Here is a 19,834-nt window from a genome sequence, read left to right as displayed (position 1 = left end):
ATTTCCAACAGACTAGTGTTTGTGGAGGTTTCGCTTGCTGTCGATGACAGTGTCCGTTTCCCTGAATTCATATTTTGATTTGAGCGTCCTTTATTGGTTAAAAAATCACATGGGTATTATAATTATAACAGATTATAATTTACGGTAGAGTCTACAGCTAATACCACTATGGTTGCATTGATTAGCACTCGAAGTTTGCTTTCTCAAGCGTGACCATTCATCTGTTTTGGTAGAGCGTGACGGATAAACGGTACATGCCAACGCGCGCAAAAAAGCTTTACTCATAGTTATGAGTAAATTTATTATTCTCTATTCTCAAAATACTATTAAAATCTCATCATCTTTATAACCCATATCATCATCATTATCATTATCAAACAAATAATAAACCAAAGACAAAATAGGAGTGAGTGCTTGTATCTGACAGGACTTTCAACATATAAATGCAAAAAACAATTCTTCTGACGCCCGTATGTGTTGTATGTGCAATGGATATAGACCTCAACGGCACCGCTCAATTGATTAGCCTCGAGACGACTGGAGACGGTTTAACATCTTTGTTCAGGTGTATAAAGAACTGAAACGATACTATTTAAATGCTGTAGGGCATGTAATTATGAACACTTCACATGCACATGTGTGTCATGTGAAAAAGTGCAAATGTATTCATAACAATTAGACGTCATGTATATATCTCAAATAAAGAGTTACTGTTTGAATAAACTGATCCCGGCCGATGCCCAAAGTGCACACAGGACGCCCCCAATGCCCATCAATCACGCTAACTTGCTTAAATATTATAAATTAACAATTGTGAAACATTAATTTGTTCAAAGAAGCTGCTAATATCTGCAAGATTCATCCATCACCACCAATCAAGAGAAGTGTACATGACTTCACGTACATCCCATACAATAATCAGTAGTAATAAACGATTCAGGTAAAACCGCGAGCGGGATACGCAACCCTACTGCCATTTTTTGTTTTCTTATTTTTTCTTTTAATGGCAGGGGGACGTATGAGGACCCATGGCTCGAGACCGGTGTCTAGGTGCCTTCATCACCTCCCGAAACCTCTAATTTAGAGAAATCTACAAATGAGCAGCTATTAAGATACTGTAAACATTAAGTATTTTATAGTAAAAAATGTAATTAAAACATTATCAATTTCATTGCGCAAGTTAACATAACAAACAAACATCAAAAGCATCCTGCACACACCCCGGACATCAACAAGAAACAAACAAGTCACTCAAGCCATAAAATCCATAAAGCATCTAAAAAGAATGTTGATAAATCATAAATATTCCGAGAAATATATAAATGCATATGACGAATTTAACAGCTATATTAAACCGACTTCAACATCTAACAAGTCACACCAAAATGAAAATATTAAGTAATCGTACAATAAAAATGTCTTTAAAATTAAACGTTCATTACGAACGACAACAAAAAATAATAACACTGACATTTAGACATACCAATATTTCAATAAGTATGCTGGAGGTTCTATCTCCAGGAAGTGAGAGTCTCGAAAAACATGACACCCATAACTTAAAAGACCTTATTCAAACACAATATTAAGTAAAAAATGAGTAAAAATAATCAAGAAAACTTAGCTGCTTCAGACTTAAATGAAAATACACCCATCGTCTTTCCCAGTAAAGGAATCGGTTCGTGTTAAGATCCCATCTCACATGGACTAAAAACCGAACTGAAAATATACTAAATATAGACTTTATAATAGCAAAATTATAAACACAAAAGCAATGTAACTAATTATTTAACCATACATATGCTCATTTAGGGCGGGCGGGCGGGGTTATCACCCTTTCGTTTTCTTGCTCCATAACTATGCCTGTCAAAAACAACCATTGAATGGCGTCTCACTAGATTTGCAAATCATATATACCCCAAAACGAAAAACTCGTGCGCTTTCGCGCTAAAACATACACACAAAACCCGTGCATTATACGCGCTAAACCATTACCATAATCTCTCTTCTAAAAAACACGTATTAAACCATACTATACCGTATTTATCAAACCGAGAATAATTTCATTTACTCATAGTTATGAGTAAATTTATTATTCTCTATTCTCAAAATACTATTAAAATCTCATCATCTTTATAACCCATATCATCATCATTATCATTATCAAACAAATAATAAACCAAAGACAAAATAGGAGTGAGTGCTTGTATTTGACAGGACTTTCGAATAAAACAAAGAGAGAATACAAATAATATAAAACATAAAATGAATACCTAAATATTCTCCACCACGTTATATACCTCTCGAACTGTGTTTTAACTGAAAAGATACAATTATAAACATTTGTAAAAGCAATAAAATTAATTCAATCAAAAATAGGCACACTATGGCCTTAAACAACGGTCAACTGACCACACAAGCCAACTGGCTTATCAACATCAGGCACACTCTGGCCTTCAAAAACGGTCAAATGACCACACAAGCCAAACGGCTAATCAACATCAGGCACACTCTGGCCTTCACAAACGGTCAAATGACCACACAAGCCAAACGGCTAATCAACATCAGGCACACTCTGGCCTTCACAAACGGTCAAATGACCACTCGAATAATGCACAAGAGAATTAAAAAGATATAATAAAACAATATTTACAAAATTAATGATAAATATTAAAACGGAAATAAAAAATATCATAATCATAAACATTATAATAATAATAACATACTACATAAACCATACCTTTATGTTCTCCAATACTTAATGCTAGTATACCATTCGAACTGTCCAGTTACTGCACTGCAAACCGATTTGAAAATGCCATCACTGTTCATTTCATCCTGCCATGTTCGTTTGTCACTGTTGTTCATGCTTCTGTTGTCCCAATTGCTGCTGTTGGGCAGCTGAAGAGACTGTGGCCGGTGGTGGTACTCTCCGTCCTCGACCGATAACGTTTCCGGGAGCCCCAACGTTGACCGCACAACCGGAAGCGAAGTGTCCGACTTTGCCGCACTTGTAACACATGACTTCTCCCAGCTGGTCGAAACGCCGCCCCATGAAAATGCCTCTACCGCTGCCGCGACCTGCTTGACTATAGGATGTTGAGTTTCGAAAAGCATTATAATTAACAGTGGAATTTAACATTGCTTTCTTTCGCTTATCAGCTTTTGCAACCGCTCTTTCCTCTGCCTTACGAATTTTTCTATCATCATCCGAATCAGATGCATAGTCAATCATCTCATACTCATTGACAGTGTTCCAACCTGCAGATGAACTGTCAGCAATTCTAATTATCTTATTACGATGCTGAATTTTATCTTTCAGTTCCTTCATTAAATCAACCGCCTTGGACACATCTCTTAACGAAAGAGCCTTTTCACACATGTTCGCAATGTCAAAAAGTTCATTATTGAAATCAAATTGCTTTTTGTTACCAATGTTATTGAAAGAAACAGAACTATCAAGTCTAACCTTTTTTCTCGAATTTTCTGCAACCCATTCCGCTTCTAATTGAAAATCCTTTCGAAAGTCCGAAAAATTTCTGTCCAACAGGCTCTGAATTTCCGTCATTATTGATAAACTGCCATCCACCCTTTCGTTTTCTTGCTCCATAACTATGCCTGTCAAAAACAACCCTCGAATGGCGTCTCACTAGATTTGCAAATCATATATACCCCAAAACGAAAAACTCGTGCGCTTTCGCGCTAAAACATGCACACAAAACCCGTGCATTATACGCGCTAAACCATTACCATAATCTCTCTTCTAAATAACACGTATTAAACCATACTATACCGTATTTATCAAACCGAGAATAATTTCATTTTTTGAGAAACAATACCCTACCCAACGTATTTAGCTTTGAAAAACTTTCATTTCATCAACATACTTATTTTGTTTCAATGTGTTTCATACGTACATTTTTCCTCAAAGTTTAAGTCCTTTATATTAACACTTTTCACACTTTTCGCGCTTTTAATCGCACTGATTGCATATGGTTTTTAAAAAGAAACTACATTGTTTACACTGTTGACACCGGAACCGGAAACCCAGTTCCAGTTAATATTCCCCTTGCTGAATATATGGCACCACTTGGTTTTGTAAAACCAGATCCTGATGTTATGGCTGAAAAGGAAGTTTTTCCCATGAGCGGTATTGTTGAAACACACTCAGAGAATGTTCTAGTTAATGTTGTTAACTATGGTTCAGAACCTGTCACAATCTTCAAACGAATGCATCTTGGCACCTGCAAACCTTTCTTTGAAAACACGCAACAACATCGTGTTGCGCGTGTGACTCAACAAGTTGAATGTAACACTTTGCCACAGCACCTTACTGATCTGTATGATCGCAGTTCAGTCCATCTAAATGATCAGGAAAAATCTGATCTTCAAAACTTGCTTTGCAAGTACAGTCCTGTCTTTTCCAAATCGTCAGAGGACATTGGGCGAACCTCACTAGTCAAACATGTCATCATCACTGGTAAAGCTGCACCAATTCGGCAACCGCCAAGGCGTTTACCACTTGGTAAACGTGCAATTGAAAAGGAAGAAGTTACCAAAATGCTGGAACGTGGCATCATAGAGCCGTCAAGCAGTGCATGGGCTTCTCCAGTTGTTTTAGTGACAAAGAAAGATGGCACCCCGCGGTTCTGTATAGACTATCGGCGCCTAAATGACGTCACCATCAAAGATACATACCCGCTACCAAGGGTTGACGATTGCATCGATTCACTTTCTGGCGCCAAATATTTCAGCTCGCTTGATCTTAATAGCGGCTACTGGCAGGTCGGTATGAGTGATGCTGACAAAGAAAATACCGCTTTTGCAACAACTATGGGGCTGTACCAATTTACAGTAATGAGTTTTGGACTGGCAAATGCTCTATCTACATTCGAAAGGCTGATGGAGAACGTTCTAAGAGGTCTACAGTGGGAGGAGTGTCTCCTATATATGGATGACATTGTTGTTCCATGTTCCACTGTGTCCGAAGGTTTAGCCCGCCTTGAACATATCTTCGAAAGGCTTCTTCATGCTAACCTTAAATGTAAGCCCTCAAAATGCAGCTTGTTTCAAAAGAAAATAAAGTTTCTTGGCCACATTGTCTCAGAGGATGGTATCTCTACGGACCCAGCAAAGATTGAAGCAGTGCTGAGATGGCCAACGCCGAGAGATGCAAAGGAGGTTAAGAGCTTTCTGGGACTTTGCTCATATTATAGGCGCTTCGTCAAGGACTTTGCGCTTAAAGCGAAACCTTTGCACAAGGTTTCGGATAAGAGCTCCAAATTTGAGTGGTCACAAGAATGCGACGAGTCATTCCAATCTCTAAAGACTTCTCTAAATTCCTCACCAATTCTAGGTTATTCGGTTCCTGGTTCCAAGTTTGTCCTGGACACTGACGCCAGTGACATAGCAACTGGTGCTGTCCTCTCACAAATTCAAAACGGGACCGAAACTGTGATTGCATATTACAGTAAGGCTCTCAACTCCCATGAAAAAGCATACTGTGTTACACGGAAGGAGTTGCTTGCTGTCATACATGCATTGAAAGCACTTCACTCCTATTTGTACGGACAGCCAGTCCTTGTCCGGACAGATAATGCAGCGGTAAGCTGGATAAAAACCTGAAGCACCCTACTCGGCCAGTTGCACGCTGGCTACAGGAGCTTGGTACGTATAACCTTGAGGTTACGCACCGTAGTGGGTCACAGCACAGGAATGCTGATGCCCTTTCGCGCAATCCGTGTTGTAATTGTGCCCGGCAACAACGCCTCGGTGATGAAGTGTCCGAGCAACAAACTGCTACACCTGAAAATTGTCTCCCTGAGGTAGACAAGCATGACAATGATCGCTTAAGGGCCGTTACACGATCCAAAGCAAATGAAAAGTCCCAATGCAAACCTTCAATGGCTACTCTTAGTAACTGGTCACCCACAGAAATCAAAACCGAGCAGCTGAGAGATCCTTGCATTGCATACCTCATTCAAGCTATTGAAGGTTCTGAGACAAGGCCACAATGGCAGGCCGTCAGTGACAAAGCATCTGCTGTCAAAATCCTTTGGCGCATGTGGGACCAATTGAACTTTGGTAGAGGATTCCTAGTATGTACATAGCATGAGGATGAGCTTCACAAATGGGATCAGATTGTCGTGCCGTCTCACAGACGAGAAGATGTATTCCATGACATTCCGTCTGGTGCTCACTTGGGTGTCGAGAAGACACTAGGAAAGATTCGGCAAACTTTCTTCTGGCCAAGTATGCGAGAAGACGTTGAGAGGTACTGCGCGATGTGTACACATTGCGTATCACGCAAGAAATCTAAGCCGCCTAAGTCACCCCTAGGTCAGAATCACACCTTAGCCCCATTAGAGCGGTGTGCTGTGGACATATATGGGCCGCTTCCCAGGTCTGAATCTGGTAATGCATTTGTCCTTGTGATATGCGACTGCTTTACACGGTGGACTGAAGCCATTGCGATACTATATCAAGAAGCCAAAACTATTGCAAAAGCATTTGTCGACAATTATGTTTCGCGATTTGGAGTCCCTCTATCAATACATTCGGATCAGGGTAGTTGTTTTACCTCATCTCTTTTTAAAAACATGTGCGACTTGTTGGGAATAAGGCAAACTCTGTCCACTCCATTGCATCCGCAGTCCAACGGAATGGTTGAGCGCTTTAACCGCACTCTAGGTACCATGCTCACCATGTACTCTGCCTCAAACCAATGAACTTGGGACCAGTTTCTGCCACAAGTACTCATGGCTTACCGATCTTCCATCAACACTAGCACCGGACAGTCTCCCAACAAAATGGTTTTTGGTAGAGAAATCACATTGCCCTTGCAGGCCTGCATTGGACTGCCACCAGGGTCTAGTACAAACGAAAAACCTATTCCTGACGATTATGTGTCAGACCTACGTGCAAATTTGGAACACATCCATGAAGTTGCTCGTAAAGTTCTTGCGAAAAAGGTGGTCTACCGCAAGCGACATTATAACCTTCTCGCAAAAACTAGGCAATTCAAGGTTGGTGACCCTGTCTGGTTACTGGATTCAACACGCAAACCAAGTGTTTGTAGTAAACTACGTCCACAATGGCAAATGCCATATCTTGTATTAGGAAAGATAGACGATCTTGTCTATCTTATAAAGAAGTCCCCGAAACACAAAGCTAAACCAATCCATGTTGACAGGTTGATGCGATTCAACGGAAGCGAAATCCCTTAGTGGATTCTTAACGCGAAGTTGATATTTATCAGTACAATTAACACAGCTCATAAATTGTTATCTTCACACAGACCACTTCCTACAACAATACAATCTGCACTTTATTATATATATTTTTTTTTAATCATCGCTGTGGTTGCAATCACTCGATGGCAAACTTCTGAAATTTGCATGAATCCTGCAATATGATAATTTGATACCGATACAAATGATGATGCTTAAATGAAGATTGAAGTATATGATGAATGGTGCTCACCATACGCTGAGTAATGAAGTTGGCTTGATCACCCGATTGCGATTTACTCCAGAGAATGATTGTTGGATATCAACTCATCTGCCTCTTCTGTGTTGATCGTCGACCCAAACTCTTCAGCCGTTCTGGTAATTTACGCTACCATGCGAAGTCAAAGCACCCCATTGAGCTCCGAGTAGCACCAAATGACCTTTTCAGCAATAAGGTGGCCTTCTACTTCTCTACGGAGCCAGCTGCATTCATCAAGTGCCATGAAGTTGAAAACCCCAACAGCGCCACTGCGTCCTACGCAACATATCTTGTAACAAAGTGGGCTGCAGGTAGATCTCCTGGGATTTCTTCATGGATTAAGGGTTGGGAGTTGGGATGTGAATCGTCTGCAAAATCCAGGAAACGAAAATCTATAGAAGTGTTTCATACATCCGACTAGATGAATTCTGTGCTGTGGCCTATTTGGAAGATGGACCTTCTGTCTATAAGGCCACCATTAAGAAGGGGATCTTCCAAAATCAAAAGTCTTTGAGCGCATTGAAGCGGCGACATGATTGTATCACTCCTTCGCAGACTCCACCTCAAGGTCCCTGGGCTGAAGAGGACTATCCAGATCTTTATATGGATATCGCGCAATTGTTTGGGATTGAGGACCGGTTGGTTGCAAGGGTGCAGAAGAGGAGCGACATTGTGTTCCAGGCAATAAGATAATCGAAATCGACATTATACCGTCTCCAATGTCGATCCACCTATCTGATCCATCATCACCCGTCCAGCTACCCCTCCAATCCATGCCATAGTTTGATTTGTCTCCTCTCCCCACAGTGTCTGCATCTTCATTGATCATCCCTGTACCAACTTCAATCCCCGCAATCACCCCTCTCCGAAGGACCAATGAGGTAACTGCCGTCATCGCCTCCACAGCCAACACTTTACTCTGCAGCCAGACTCCATCATCAACTACCGTAATCGCCCCTCTCCGAAAGACCAATGAGGTAACTGCCGTCATCGCCTCCACAGCCAACACTTTACTCTCCAGCCAGACACCATCTTCAACCAATCTGTCACCTATTAACACATCTTCCGTCCGTCCTGTTCCAGCCATGATGTCGACGCCTGCAGCCACATTCCAAGCACCCATCACTGCCAACCTGCCTTCCCTGCCAACAACATCTGTTTTCAAGCCACCACCAACTATTAGGAGTCCCATCACCACTTCATCAACGTTACCCACAACAACATTCCCTTTTTCTGTCCGATGCCTTCTATCACATATTAGAGGTTCAACACCTGTATATCATCCAACATCCCCAACCACCGAGGCTCAAAGCGAGGTCGCGAAGTATTCCCCTTCTCCATTGTCTGTGGTGGAACACTACGTGCCGACCCCTGCCAACACACTCCTACACTCCTACAAACACATGCGAAGGCCCTTCTGGTCAGTGGGGCCATGCCTCTGCTACCCCCTTCCAAACGTGATTGGTCTTCTGTTCCGGATGAGGCAATTACGCTCGTACAAGGTTTACGCTGGCCACCAAAAGGATGGAGGAACCTATCTCCTGACTGCCGATTACTTGTACTGGAGTATGCTGCAACATCCATCCTCCAGTCCACTGCTGTATCATGGAGCATCACCAACCGATGTATGTTTTAAATGACTGTTTAAATTTAATGACATAAAAAAGTACTTGTGCTTGTACATTTCAAACTCCAGGAGGAGTTTATTTCTTTAAGGTATGGGAAATGTAATATGTAATAGTTATGAAATTATCAGTTAAATCTACTTACATATGTTTTATTAACTCCAGATACTTGCTAACAATCCATTGTTTGTCACAATTCAGTAATTCCAATCCAAAAATACGCTCCATGTTTGTTTACTATGACGCTGTCAGCCAGCTGTGTAGGAATACGACCTAAATTTTCAATTGCACAATATAATTTGTTATTCCTAACTAGTGTTCTCCACAATTAATGGCTTTCACTTGTATTATTAATCTAAGGATGCATTTGTGTATTGCATTTTGGTAAAGTTATCTTCCAGTTGCAAATGCTTTGGAACTATTTTGTTAAGCGTAGAAAGCTTATGCACCATAAAGTTTCATGTTTCCATTGTATTATTAAAATGTTTAACAGAATTTAAATGCAGAACATTTCTGCCTGATATTATGTATTAATGTTATGTGTTTTAATACAAATTGTTTTTTATAATGTAACAACTCATATTATTGACTTACTTTGTTGATTTAGGATTCCGAAATGCTGTTTAGGAAAATGGCTCTTTGTAAACTTGTTTTATTGGTTAAGGAATTCCTAAGTGCACGTTGATTGGTTGGGACGCCTAAGTTTCGGAATCCTAAAGCATCTTCACTATAAATAGCGCGCAGCATCACGGATTCTTCAACTCGGTCAATGACTCAAAATCCACGTCATTTAAAAGTCGGAAACCTACCGGCTTAAGCTAAAGCCATCATAATGGTAGGGAATAGTTCTGTAAACTCTTAAGTATTCTTTTAAGTTATTTAAAATAGTAATCAAGTAACAGTGATGCTGCGCACCTTCATCATACTTATAGTTATTTATTCGTAAACCAAACTTCTTAAGTCGCGTTCTACGATTTGAATAGATTTGTTAAACCTTAACTCGGTCGTTAGTTCTATCCTGACAACTTAGAAGTGTCTAAGTATTACAATATGAATAACATATTGTTTGTCGGACGATTTGACCCTGCACAAATTGAAGGCGAGAAACGGAGAACTTCTGTATTTTACAAATGTTTCTTGCCTTGCTTTTGATTTTGCTACTGCAAAGACGTGACAGCTTTTTCGTTTTAAGTGTAAACTTTAAGACAATTTTTTGTAATAACAATTCCTTAGAATGGACCTTTATTTCCGTGATGTGTATAGTTCTGAATTGTGAAATGTCCCCATTTGTCGCTTTGCCTTGCCCTTGCAATAAATCAAGCGGGATAATCAAACTATCGCCAACTATACACTCTACCCCTTTAAAGACCCCTTAATTTGTTGTCATTTGTAGTTTAACAAATGCATGTATTAAAATTCAGACCAGATGGAAAAAGTACTCCTAATAACATGTACCATCAAACTGGTATACTGAACCTCGTAAGGGTAGAGGACTTCGAGTCCATCTTAATTGACCAATAAGCAGTTTTAACGTCTAAAACGCTCCAGTGGTTTGCGCCACTAAGCATAATCATGACCAGATCAATTGAAGGCATCTTAAAATGTAGTTTATCCAATAGCCTTATTAAAATCCTTAGGGTTTAGACATACCCTCAACTGACCTGTCTCAGGTTTCTCAACTATTAAGGGATTAATCTGGACAGCCGATACCTTGACCTAAGTAATGCTTTGGATTGTTTTTCCATATTGTTTTGTTTGGTCTTTAGTCTTTATTTAAGTATCTCAGACACTTTTATAGGCGTATTTGCCATGGAAACCCATCAAGTTTAAGGAACATTTTACAGGTACTCGACTTTTTTTCAAATTGAAGAATTCAGTTGTATTCACCTTCTCAATATAAATGCATTTGAAATTAACTTTTGTAATTAGTAGAATGAAAACAGTGGCTGTAATGGATTTGAAATATTATTGTTCTTTTATGTTTAACTCCAAGTATGTTTATATCGTGCGTCAATTTTTAACATATTGCTTTATTAGAAGTATTCACCAAACGTTCAACACAAGCTTGATCTGAAAACTCGCCATGCCATTTCATCAGTGTACTATCTTTTATAAAACTTGGAGGTACGCGCATTGTCACAAACACAGTTTACTGCTTTACACTTTGATGCAAATTAAATGAGTTTGTCACGTGCATGACAAGAGTTCTCATATGCGTAACAGTTTAGTTTCGCATGTTTCATGTCGGCAATTTACGCACGGTCTAGCACACCGAGATAGAATGGCAAGGTCACTATTTGGTCAAGCTATTTAGACCCATCACGGTATCATTGATCCTGTGGTAGCCCCTTGCTGGAAAGCTATCTCTGCCATGATCGCACGACAGACGCGACGTCATTCGATGCCGTGGATTTAATCGACTTTAATTGCACCCGACTGAACTCGTATGTCTAAGCAATTTGACCTGCTTTATCAACTGAAATATGTGCACATTTGTTTATCAGTTTCTCATGGTTGTGGAAGAGTTCGTCCCGAAGTCAATATCGTCTTATCATACCTCAATATCCGTCAAATCAAATTCATTATCATCAGAAGAAACTCTAATGACGAACTGATCAATGTTGTATGAGTCCTGTTTCTGACTGTAGCTCTTGGTACGATTGAACATTAGATTAATATCTGCCTGTAAACGTAAGGCGAACTTTGATTTTCAATGTCTTACTGTCCGATTCCTTTGATTATCATTGTTATGTTTGCCTTTTTTAAGAATTATCGACACAAATTCTTCGGCTCTTTCTTCGTCCGTATTAATGTTTAATGGAAATTAATACCTTGTAGTATAAATCTTTGTTGTTTTTTTTTTGGACAATTTGTTTTCAACATTACATTGTCAAATAATTATTGCGTTTTATGATATACGTTTATATTATATACAAAATATAATATGATTATGATTACAATTAGATGATTATTTTGTTATTATTTTGTTATTGGTATGATTGAATGTCATAAGCCAAATTCAAATGCTCCGATTGTAAATTCTGTGTTATCTGTGCGTGTGATTTTATTTAAAATATGTGTGTCGTTTGTGCGTCTTGGTAAAATAATTCATATAGTACAGTATACGCAGTAGGTTACACATTTTTATCAATTGTGAGCATAAGAATTCTTAGTTATTTTTAGTGTGTAATTTCAGTTAAAATGTGTGTGTCATATGTCAGTTTTGGTTAAGTTACTCGGACACTACAGTATACACAATTTGTATTCAACTCATTTATAACATTCAAATAATTAACATAAAAAATACTGACAAATGGATGTTGGGTTGTGATCAACGATAAAATCAACAATGAATATTGAAAATCTGCGACACATTGATGAATAATTTGACGCAAGTTTTTACAATAATTACAACTAAGAGAAACTTTCTTTGAAAACATCTGAAAAGAATATACTAATTATACGGATAAAGACGCCATAAATTTGATCTTACAAATTTAGAGAAGTTGATAGAGTTGACGAACGATATGATGATGTTTAGATCTTAATGTTCTAAGAAATGTGCCGCTATGACTTCTAAACTGCTTAAAACAAAATCATATAATTATGAATAATTCGCAATGGAAGATTATAGCGACATTTGTTGAAGCTAATATTAACATGAAAATAACGAAATGCAGTTAGCTTAGGTATACCAATTTATTAAGTAATATAATACCATAAATATGAGTTTGACGTTTCTTAAGGAAAAATGATCATCCTGACGAATGCTTTGCAAGCTAGTCTTCTTTCTGTTTAACCTTAAGCGTGATTTTCGCTATTTTCAATTTTTAAAATTTGGTGTGCAAATGATGTTTTACTAATGATGTCTAATATGTTTGCAGTTCGATCGTATTTTAGGAATTCTAAAAAAAGTACGTGTTTTCGACATTTAATTTGAAGGTTATGTTAATGAAGAATTACGCGTTGTAAATTTTTTTATATGTTGTATTGTTTAAATTATTATCTTCTTTAGGGATGTTTACGTAATTTTTTAAAAGGCGTAACCGAAATAAACGTTCTTTGATGGAATACATACGAGGTCATTACGTGATAACAGAAAAATCAATACGGTTTCAAAAGCACGAATTACGACTCTTGTCAACATAATATATTTTCCTTATTTGCATTAATTTCATGGTTTTAAAACGCAAAACTTGTTTGGACATGTTTATTCATAAGAGTAAGTGTTGTATTGACAGTCGCATTTCATAAAAACCCATAATTTTGTGTTATAAAATTCGGTTTACACTTTTATGCAACTAAGTAATGTTTGATCTTCATTTTAGCCAATGGGTATGTAATGCTATTACAAGATGAACATTTCTTATGGCTGTATATAATATGTGTGGTCTTATATTTTGTATTTGGGTGCCAATATATTTCTTTAAATCTGTAGTTATTAATGTGATTCATGCTTAAAGAAAGAAACCCAACGTGTAAACGCATACAAACATAACGTCATACAGGTCAGATATTATTTTGCCGTCAGTTGAATTATAGATATGCATAAGGAAATCAAGTGCAAATTAGAACAAAAGTAACGTTGCAGCTAAAATGCTTTCTGCGTTCTAACATAAAATTTCTTCATAACAATAAATTTACTCTCGTAATATGAACAGCATGCATTTAATGTTCTTTTATTTCGATTACAATTCAATGAAAATTATTATTGTGAAAAAAGGCTCGCGCTCTCGGCGTTCTAAGACTCGCAACATAAGCTTCTCTTTATTCAACGCTAACCTAGTATTCACTATTGTTTACCCAATTACATGTATTCTCAAGAGCAATATACAGTACAAGAAAAGAAAGACAATTGAAAAAAGACACTAATACACGGCAATTCGCTCAAATATCAACTTGCAAATATCTATCTGACACCAAATACATTCACGATTATCCAATTGGCTTGATCATACAGTAAGACAATGCTGTACATTCAAGATTACTTATCGTTATTTAAAGCGAAAATATTCATTAACTCTCAATGGTAAATCTTAAACTATGTTGTTAGATCTCGAAATATAAAATAAATAAGGGTATTAAAAATAAGAATTAAGTAAATGCCCGTGAGCAAACCTTTAAGAAACTAGTCTGTTCTGTCGGCACTAGTTCACAACATTTGTAAAGCTGAACTGACTCATTTACTATTTCAGGAAACAGGCTAGGTAATTCTCTTGTTTTAGATATAACAAAATAGTTTGTTCTTATTTCAAACATCAAGATTTTGTGTTTATTTGAACTTGAAGATTCTTCTCAATACAACCACATGAGACTGATCTGTGTTGTCGCTTTTATAATTAGTTTAGGCTATTCAAAATATTATAGCGTTGTTAACACATACATAAAATAACCTTTTCCAGTCAAAACATCTCCTGTCTTACAGGTCCATAATGAATATCTTAATCTGAACATCGTTTCTTAGGTGAGAATAATGTACTGAGCAATATGAATTATTGCTTTTGTTTACAAATATGATTACTATATGAAAAAGTTGTGTATCTTATTTTTAAATAAAAACTACGATAACTTTATGGAACACCTAACATTCACAAACGCAGCGGGGCTACGGCATATTATATTGTGGCAAATGAGGAATCCTTTACAAGCTGTGTCTGCTTGGTTGTGAAGCCATATTTTATAATTATCATCTTGTCTACAGTCCGATCTATTTTCCCTCAAGCACATTTCAACAAACGAAGTTTTGGTACAACAACTTTCTATTAAGTCCCTAAAGGATAAATGTATATGTGTCAAATTATTTTCTTGAGGATAATAACGTACCAAATAAGGAGATGAATGTAAATAACCAATCTTACTTATTGTGAAATAAACACTATTAGTCGTTGATGCAAGCAGTTGACAAGAATTATAAACATCAAATATATAACACATAAAAAGCATCCAAAGTTCGGTTTACGAATCGTGTTCAGTTGATCAAAACCTTTAAAGTCCAGTCAAGCTAAAAGTTTTTCAATTTAAGTCTAAGTAATAGTACAGGCAACTGAGGGACTCAGCACATAAAAGTGATCGCCGAAAAATGTGGTTTGTTCAACGTTTGCGTTCTTACGGACATGTCACTTTAACGCGAGGGGTCTTTTAGTGTTCTCTTCTGTTTCTTATACAGTTGCACATATTTTAGAAGAATCAACGAATAGTTCGATCTATATTATTCACATAAATCTCGGCGCCTGTGTTATGCTCTGGTAAACGCAAACGTACCACGTCTCAAGTTTACTGGTTTATAACAGATAATTAATTGTAACATCACACAAGTGTTTGTGGTCATTGATTGAGATCACTGACAATGTTCCATAATTTCTACCTGCAATTCAGCAGTATTATGCCTCCTTTTCATACTTCAAACTTGTTTAAGGTAAACGTCAATGTAATGTCACCGACCAATCCAAACAACTCTGACCTGCAATTAAGCAGATGCATACCTATTTGTGTTATTGAAAGGTTTGGTAAAAGTTTACTTGGAACAATTTAATTTGTATATGACTTACATAAATGGGAGAAATAACTTTATATACGTGTTCGGTGTCTATATAAACAGTCAATTACCGAAGCCTATAACTTTAACCATTTTAAAAGCATAAACTTGTCCCCTGTGCTTACTTAGAAGAGTCAGTTTCACGTTTACGTTTAAGTTGAAATGCATTGTTTAGTCTGGTTCTTCCAGATAAATGGATACCAGAGTGGTTCTATAAGGATAAAGTTCACGCTGAAATTGAGCTAAAATTTACAGATTTTAACTAAGTGCCGTCGTTGCTTTAAACATTAAAAAAAAAAATGCTGCTTAAAACGAAGTATTTCAAGTATTAAAATTATAAGAAACATAGCAAGCCACTGAAATGCGAATGTTTACTTACGATGTACATAAGCCACGTCGACAAATACGATGGATACGTTATTAAAACCAACGACAATTAGAGTAAAAGTAAAGCATTAAACTTATACTTGTCAGATGTACTTTTGTTTAAGTAACATTAAACAACAATCGAAACAACACCGCAGTGCAGTTATTTAAAGCATCGATGACGCATGAATAAACTGAACGTAAATCAAACATATTACAGCCTATCAACACAATGTTGGTTCATTTTTAGCAAGCACCGTTTCGGCAAATATTTCCATTTCATGTACTTCAAATCGTTCCTGTATATGAATACATACATACATTTATACATAGTGTATAGAACAAATATATTTATATACCACACATTTAGCGGCAATTGGCATTTTGGCTATGCTTATTTTCGTCTCGTCACAAATGTTTCCGAAACTACCGGTTAAATGTTGCTGAATTACGAGGTGTGACTCAATTTGAAAATACAATTTAACGTCAGGCTGATTACAAATAAGGCTCCAGTGACCGATGCAGATGTGCGTTGATGCATCCATATTATTGCAATTATCGCTTATGTCATGCAGATAGGCTGGAGCGTCAATATTAATGTATCATCGTCATTGCAATCCGAATATAACTCCAGTTCAATTAAGGGAATTTAGTTGTTTCTTCGTCTCCTGTGTAAACTAATATGCATATTATTCATATGAATAATATGTCTTATAATGGGTTTTGACAATGTTTCGCAGAGTAAAAATTAGTGTGTCTAGACGTTTAATTTTTGTTATGTTTTATTATGTATTATTTAGCGTGAAATCTGATAACTTTTGGAATATAACGTGCATATAAAGCAGCGAAACGACCGAATAAAATACTTAAGAAGTGAAGTCTCTTAATTCCTTTAGTTGGGAAGACAACAAAAGTAGACAAAGACAAATATCATATCAATATATCTGCATTATTCCAATTTATATATTTTCTTTAACATTATTGTCATATATAAATGTGTTGCTTTCTGTCATATATAATTGCTAGTGAAACAATTATTAAAAGTCATTGACGTTAAATTCGGGACTTTAAATACCAGTATTTGTTGGTAGATATTCTTTTATATGTCATGTTTTTACACGATGCCTTTATACAATTATGTTTTAATTTAACAATAACAACGATGTCGATGCTATAGAAAATTCCTTTAAAAGCGTATCAAACAATATTCATTGCACGCACACGTGAGGCACGTGCCTATTAAGTAGCAGAAGACAATCAAGAGTACATACAACAAATGTATTTTCACGAATATTGATTGCAACCTATGCTACTTTTGTTATAAAAATACAGCGAAGAAATGTAAATTAAGCTATATATATCACATATGTATATGCTTGATAGAAAACCTTATTTTTTAAACAAAAAACATTACGTCAAAAATATCACTATATTATATATGTAATAGACAAAACACGAAACGATTTCATTAATGATAACATACACCCATACAGGCTAAACAACAAGTAAGTATTACCATTATTAAACAAGGTTCTTTAATGACAACATAATCAAACATACGCATAGTTAATTCATTCTTTTCGGCAACAATTTCCCATACATATAATAATCACGTTTAGCAGCACTGACACGCCTCAAGTTAAACTCATTCAGCGCTCGATTGTTTTCGTTGAATTCAATACATGTCCAAACACAGGTAACCCATTCATATTAACATTTTATTAATGCATTTATTAATCTCTAGAATACAATATGCTTTGCTAGACACGCCTTCCCTATCGTGTTGGTATGCTCGAAATAAGGCAAGTTTGGTTGACACGGAATTGCAGCATTATTTGTATTCGTTTAATTTAACAACATTTTATTTGGTGTTTTGCTAGGCTATTATGAGAGCACTTGTTTTAACGTGAAATTTTGGAAAAATTCCAGAATGTCAAATATATCACGAGTAATTGTCCAATTGTGAAGTATAAACCCCTTATTAGGTTATTAAATGTTGCACTTTTTTACAAATAACGTTAACTTTGCTAATAACGATGATTTAACTTGATGCCATACACTATGATTATGTGCAAGTGTCGTCTGTTGATTGTTGATTATCATTAAAGAGTTTCCGCTAAGATTTAACCCTGTCGACTGTGTGAAGAGTAAGAGTTAGTGTTGTATTGACAGTCGCATTTCATAAACACCCATAATTTTGTATTATAAAATTCGGTGTGCACTTTAATGCAACTTAGTATTTTTTTATCTTCGTTTTGAGCCCGTGGGTATGTAATGCTATTATACGATATAAATTTCTAATTGCTGTATATAAAATGTGTGGTATTATATTTTGTATGTGGATGCCAATATATTTCTTCAAATCTGTAATTATTGATATGTTTCATGCAGACAGAAATAAACCAAACGTATAAACGTACACAAAAATAACGTCGAACTGGTAAGATATTATTGGGCCGTCAGTTTTATTATAGATATGTATCTAGAAATAAAGTGCACATTAGAAAAAAGTAATGTTGCAGCTAAAACGCTTTCTGCGTTCTAGCATCAAAGTTACTTCATAATAATTTATGTACCCTCATTATATGAACAACACTGCATTAAATGTCCTTTAATTTCGAGTGCAATTGAATTAAAATAATTATTGGGAAGCTTCATTAATTGCAGACACTTATTTCACAAAAGTCAGGTAATATATTTTCACAGCCAAAGCGACAATTTTCTTTGCAAATATCCGCAGATTTATATTCGAATGTACAACGCATTAACGCGCCTTAATAGAAATTAGATAAATCACGAAGGTTTGAAAAGAACAACGAAATGGAGCATAATGTCCGCTTCTTTACATTAATTGTTTACCAAAACATTCATCAATCAAATCATAGCATAAGGTGTCAAACATATCAGTGTTCAACTGTTCGTTTCAAATGTTCTCAAAGTCATTCTTTGTTTCTCCAGTGTATTTTCAGAAACTACATAATAGTGTTATTTAAATGGTTATATAGCGAATAAAGCGGCGTACATTAGGCATGTCAAAAATTGAAATAAAACTATGCAGGATTTATTAAATTGTTTGTTGAGTTTTAGCGACCATAGTGATAGGCAATGCAAAATTCTTGAAATAATTTGTGTAATTTTTAATTTACGCCCATGATTAGCACATACGTCATATAAGTATTTAAGACCGAAATTATTAACACATAAGTAATCTAACCATTCTGAAAAACTAACGATATGCAATATTATAGACACCTTTGTGGCTACATACATCTGAACGCATGTTTTGTTGAATTTAGTACACTACACGTCTAGTGAATATTGTAGACTCACAAATATAAACCGATTCAAACTTGATGACTACATGCTTGTTTATATATATAGTATACTATATACTATTAGTACAGTTATTACAAAAGCAATTAAGTGTCTTAATGAATTTTTTTTTAGTTAACATCAGTCCTTTAATACTCGATATATTTGAGTTGCATTTATTAGCGAATTATTTGAGTCGTTATAAATGATAATGCAGCCTATGGTTAAAAGCGCGCATAACAAAAAGTCGTGTTCGTACGTGTATGTGTGTTTTGTATTATCCGTATATGTATACTATTACTTTGTTCGTAAAGGGTGTTATGTACAGAATCCGGATAGGGCCAAGTTGAGTGTCGCGTGTAGACCTTCGAGGGCGACACACGACATTAAAGCGACATTCTCTCGACGCTCTCTCGACGCGCGACATTCATGCGACAATCAATATTTGAGTGTCGCATATCGCGCTGGGTTTACGAAAAAAATATCGCAGAAAATCTTGACGGTCGACTGA

At 36.4% G+C, this 19,834-nt stretch overlaps 1 protein-coding gene across 3 annotated transcripts; it reads right to left on the bottom strand.

The window, feature by feature from the left end:
* Positions 1 to 401: 401 nt before the first annotated feature.
* LOC127839112 (uncharacterized) lies at positions 402 to 3,823 on the bottom strand. Of its 3 annotated transcripts, none has more exons than XM_052367313.1 (2): positions 2,271 to 3,823; positions 402 to 1,727 (listed from the first exon to the last, which is right to left on the bottom strand). In XM_052367313.1, exon 1 carries the CDS (start codon positions 3,605 to 3,607, stop codon positions 2,852 to 2,854), a length of 756 nt encoding a protein of 251 aa, XP_052223273.1. In that variant the 5' UTR covers positions 3,608 to 3,823; the 3' UTR covers positions 402 to 1,727; positions 2,271 to 2,851. The 3 variants fall into 3 exon arrangements, with proteins under 3 accessions (XP_052223273.1, XP_052223274.1, XP_052223275.1); XM_052367314.1 differs by having other exon boundaries at positions 402 to 1,716; XM_052367315.1 differs by having other exon boundaries at positions 402 to 1,704.
* Positions 3,824 to 19,834: the final 16,011 nt, after the last annotated feature.

The sequence above is a fragment of the Dreissena polymorpha genome, chromosome 7, assembly GCF_020536995.1.
Source record: "Dreissena polymorpha isolate Duluth1 chromosome 7, UMN_Dpol_1.0, whole genome shotgun sequence".
Classification (NCBI taxonomy): Eukaryota; Metazoa; Mollusca; class Bivalvia; order Myida; family Dreissenidae; genus Dreissena; species Dreissena polymorpha.
Note: the sequence above shows the minus strand (reverse complement) of the source record. Positions and strands in the feature narration are given on the sequence as shown.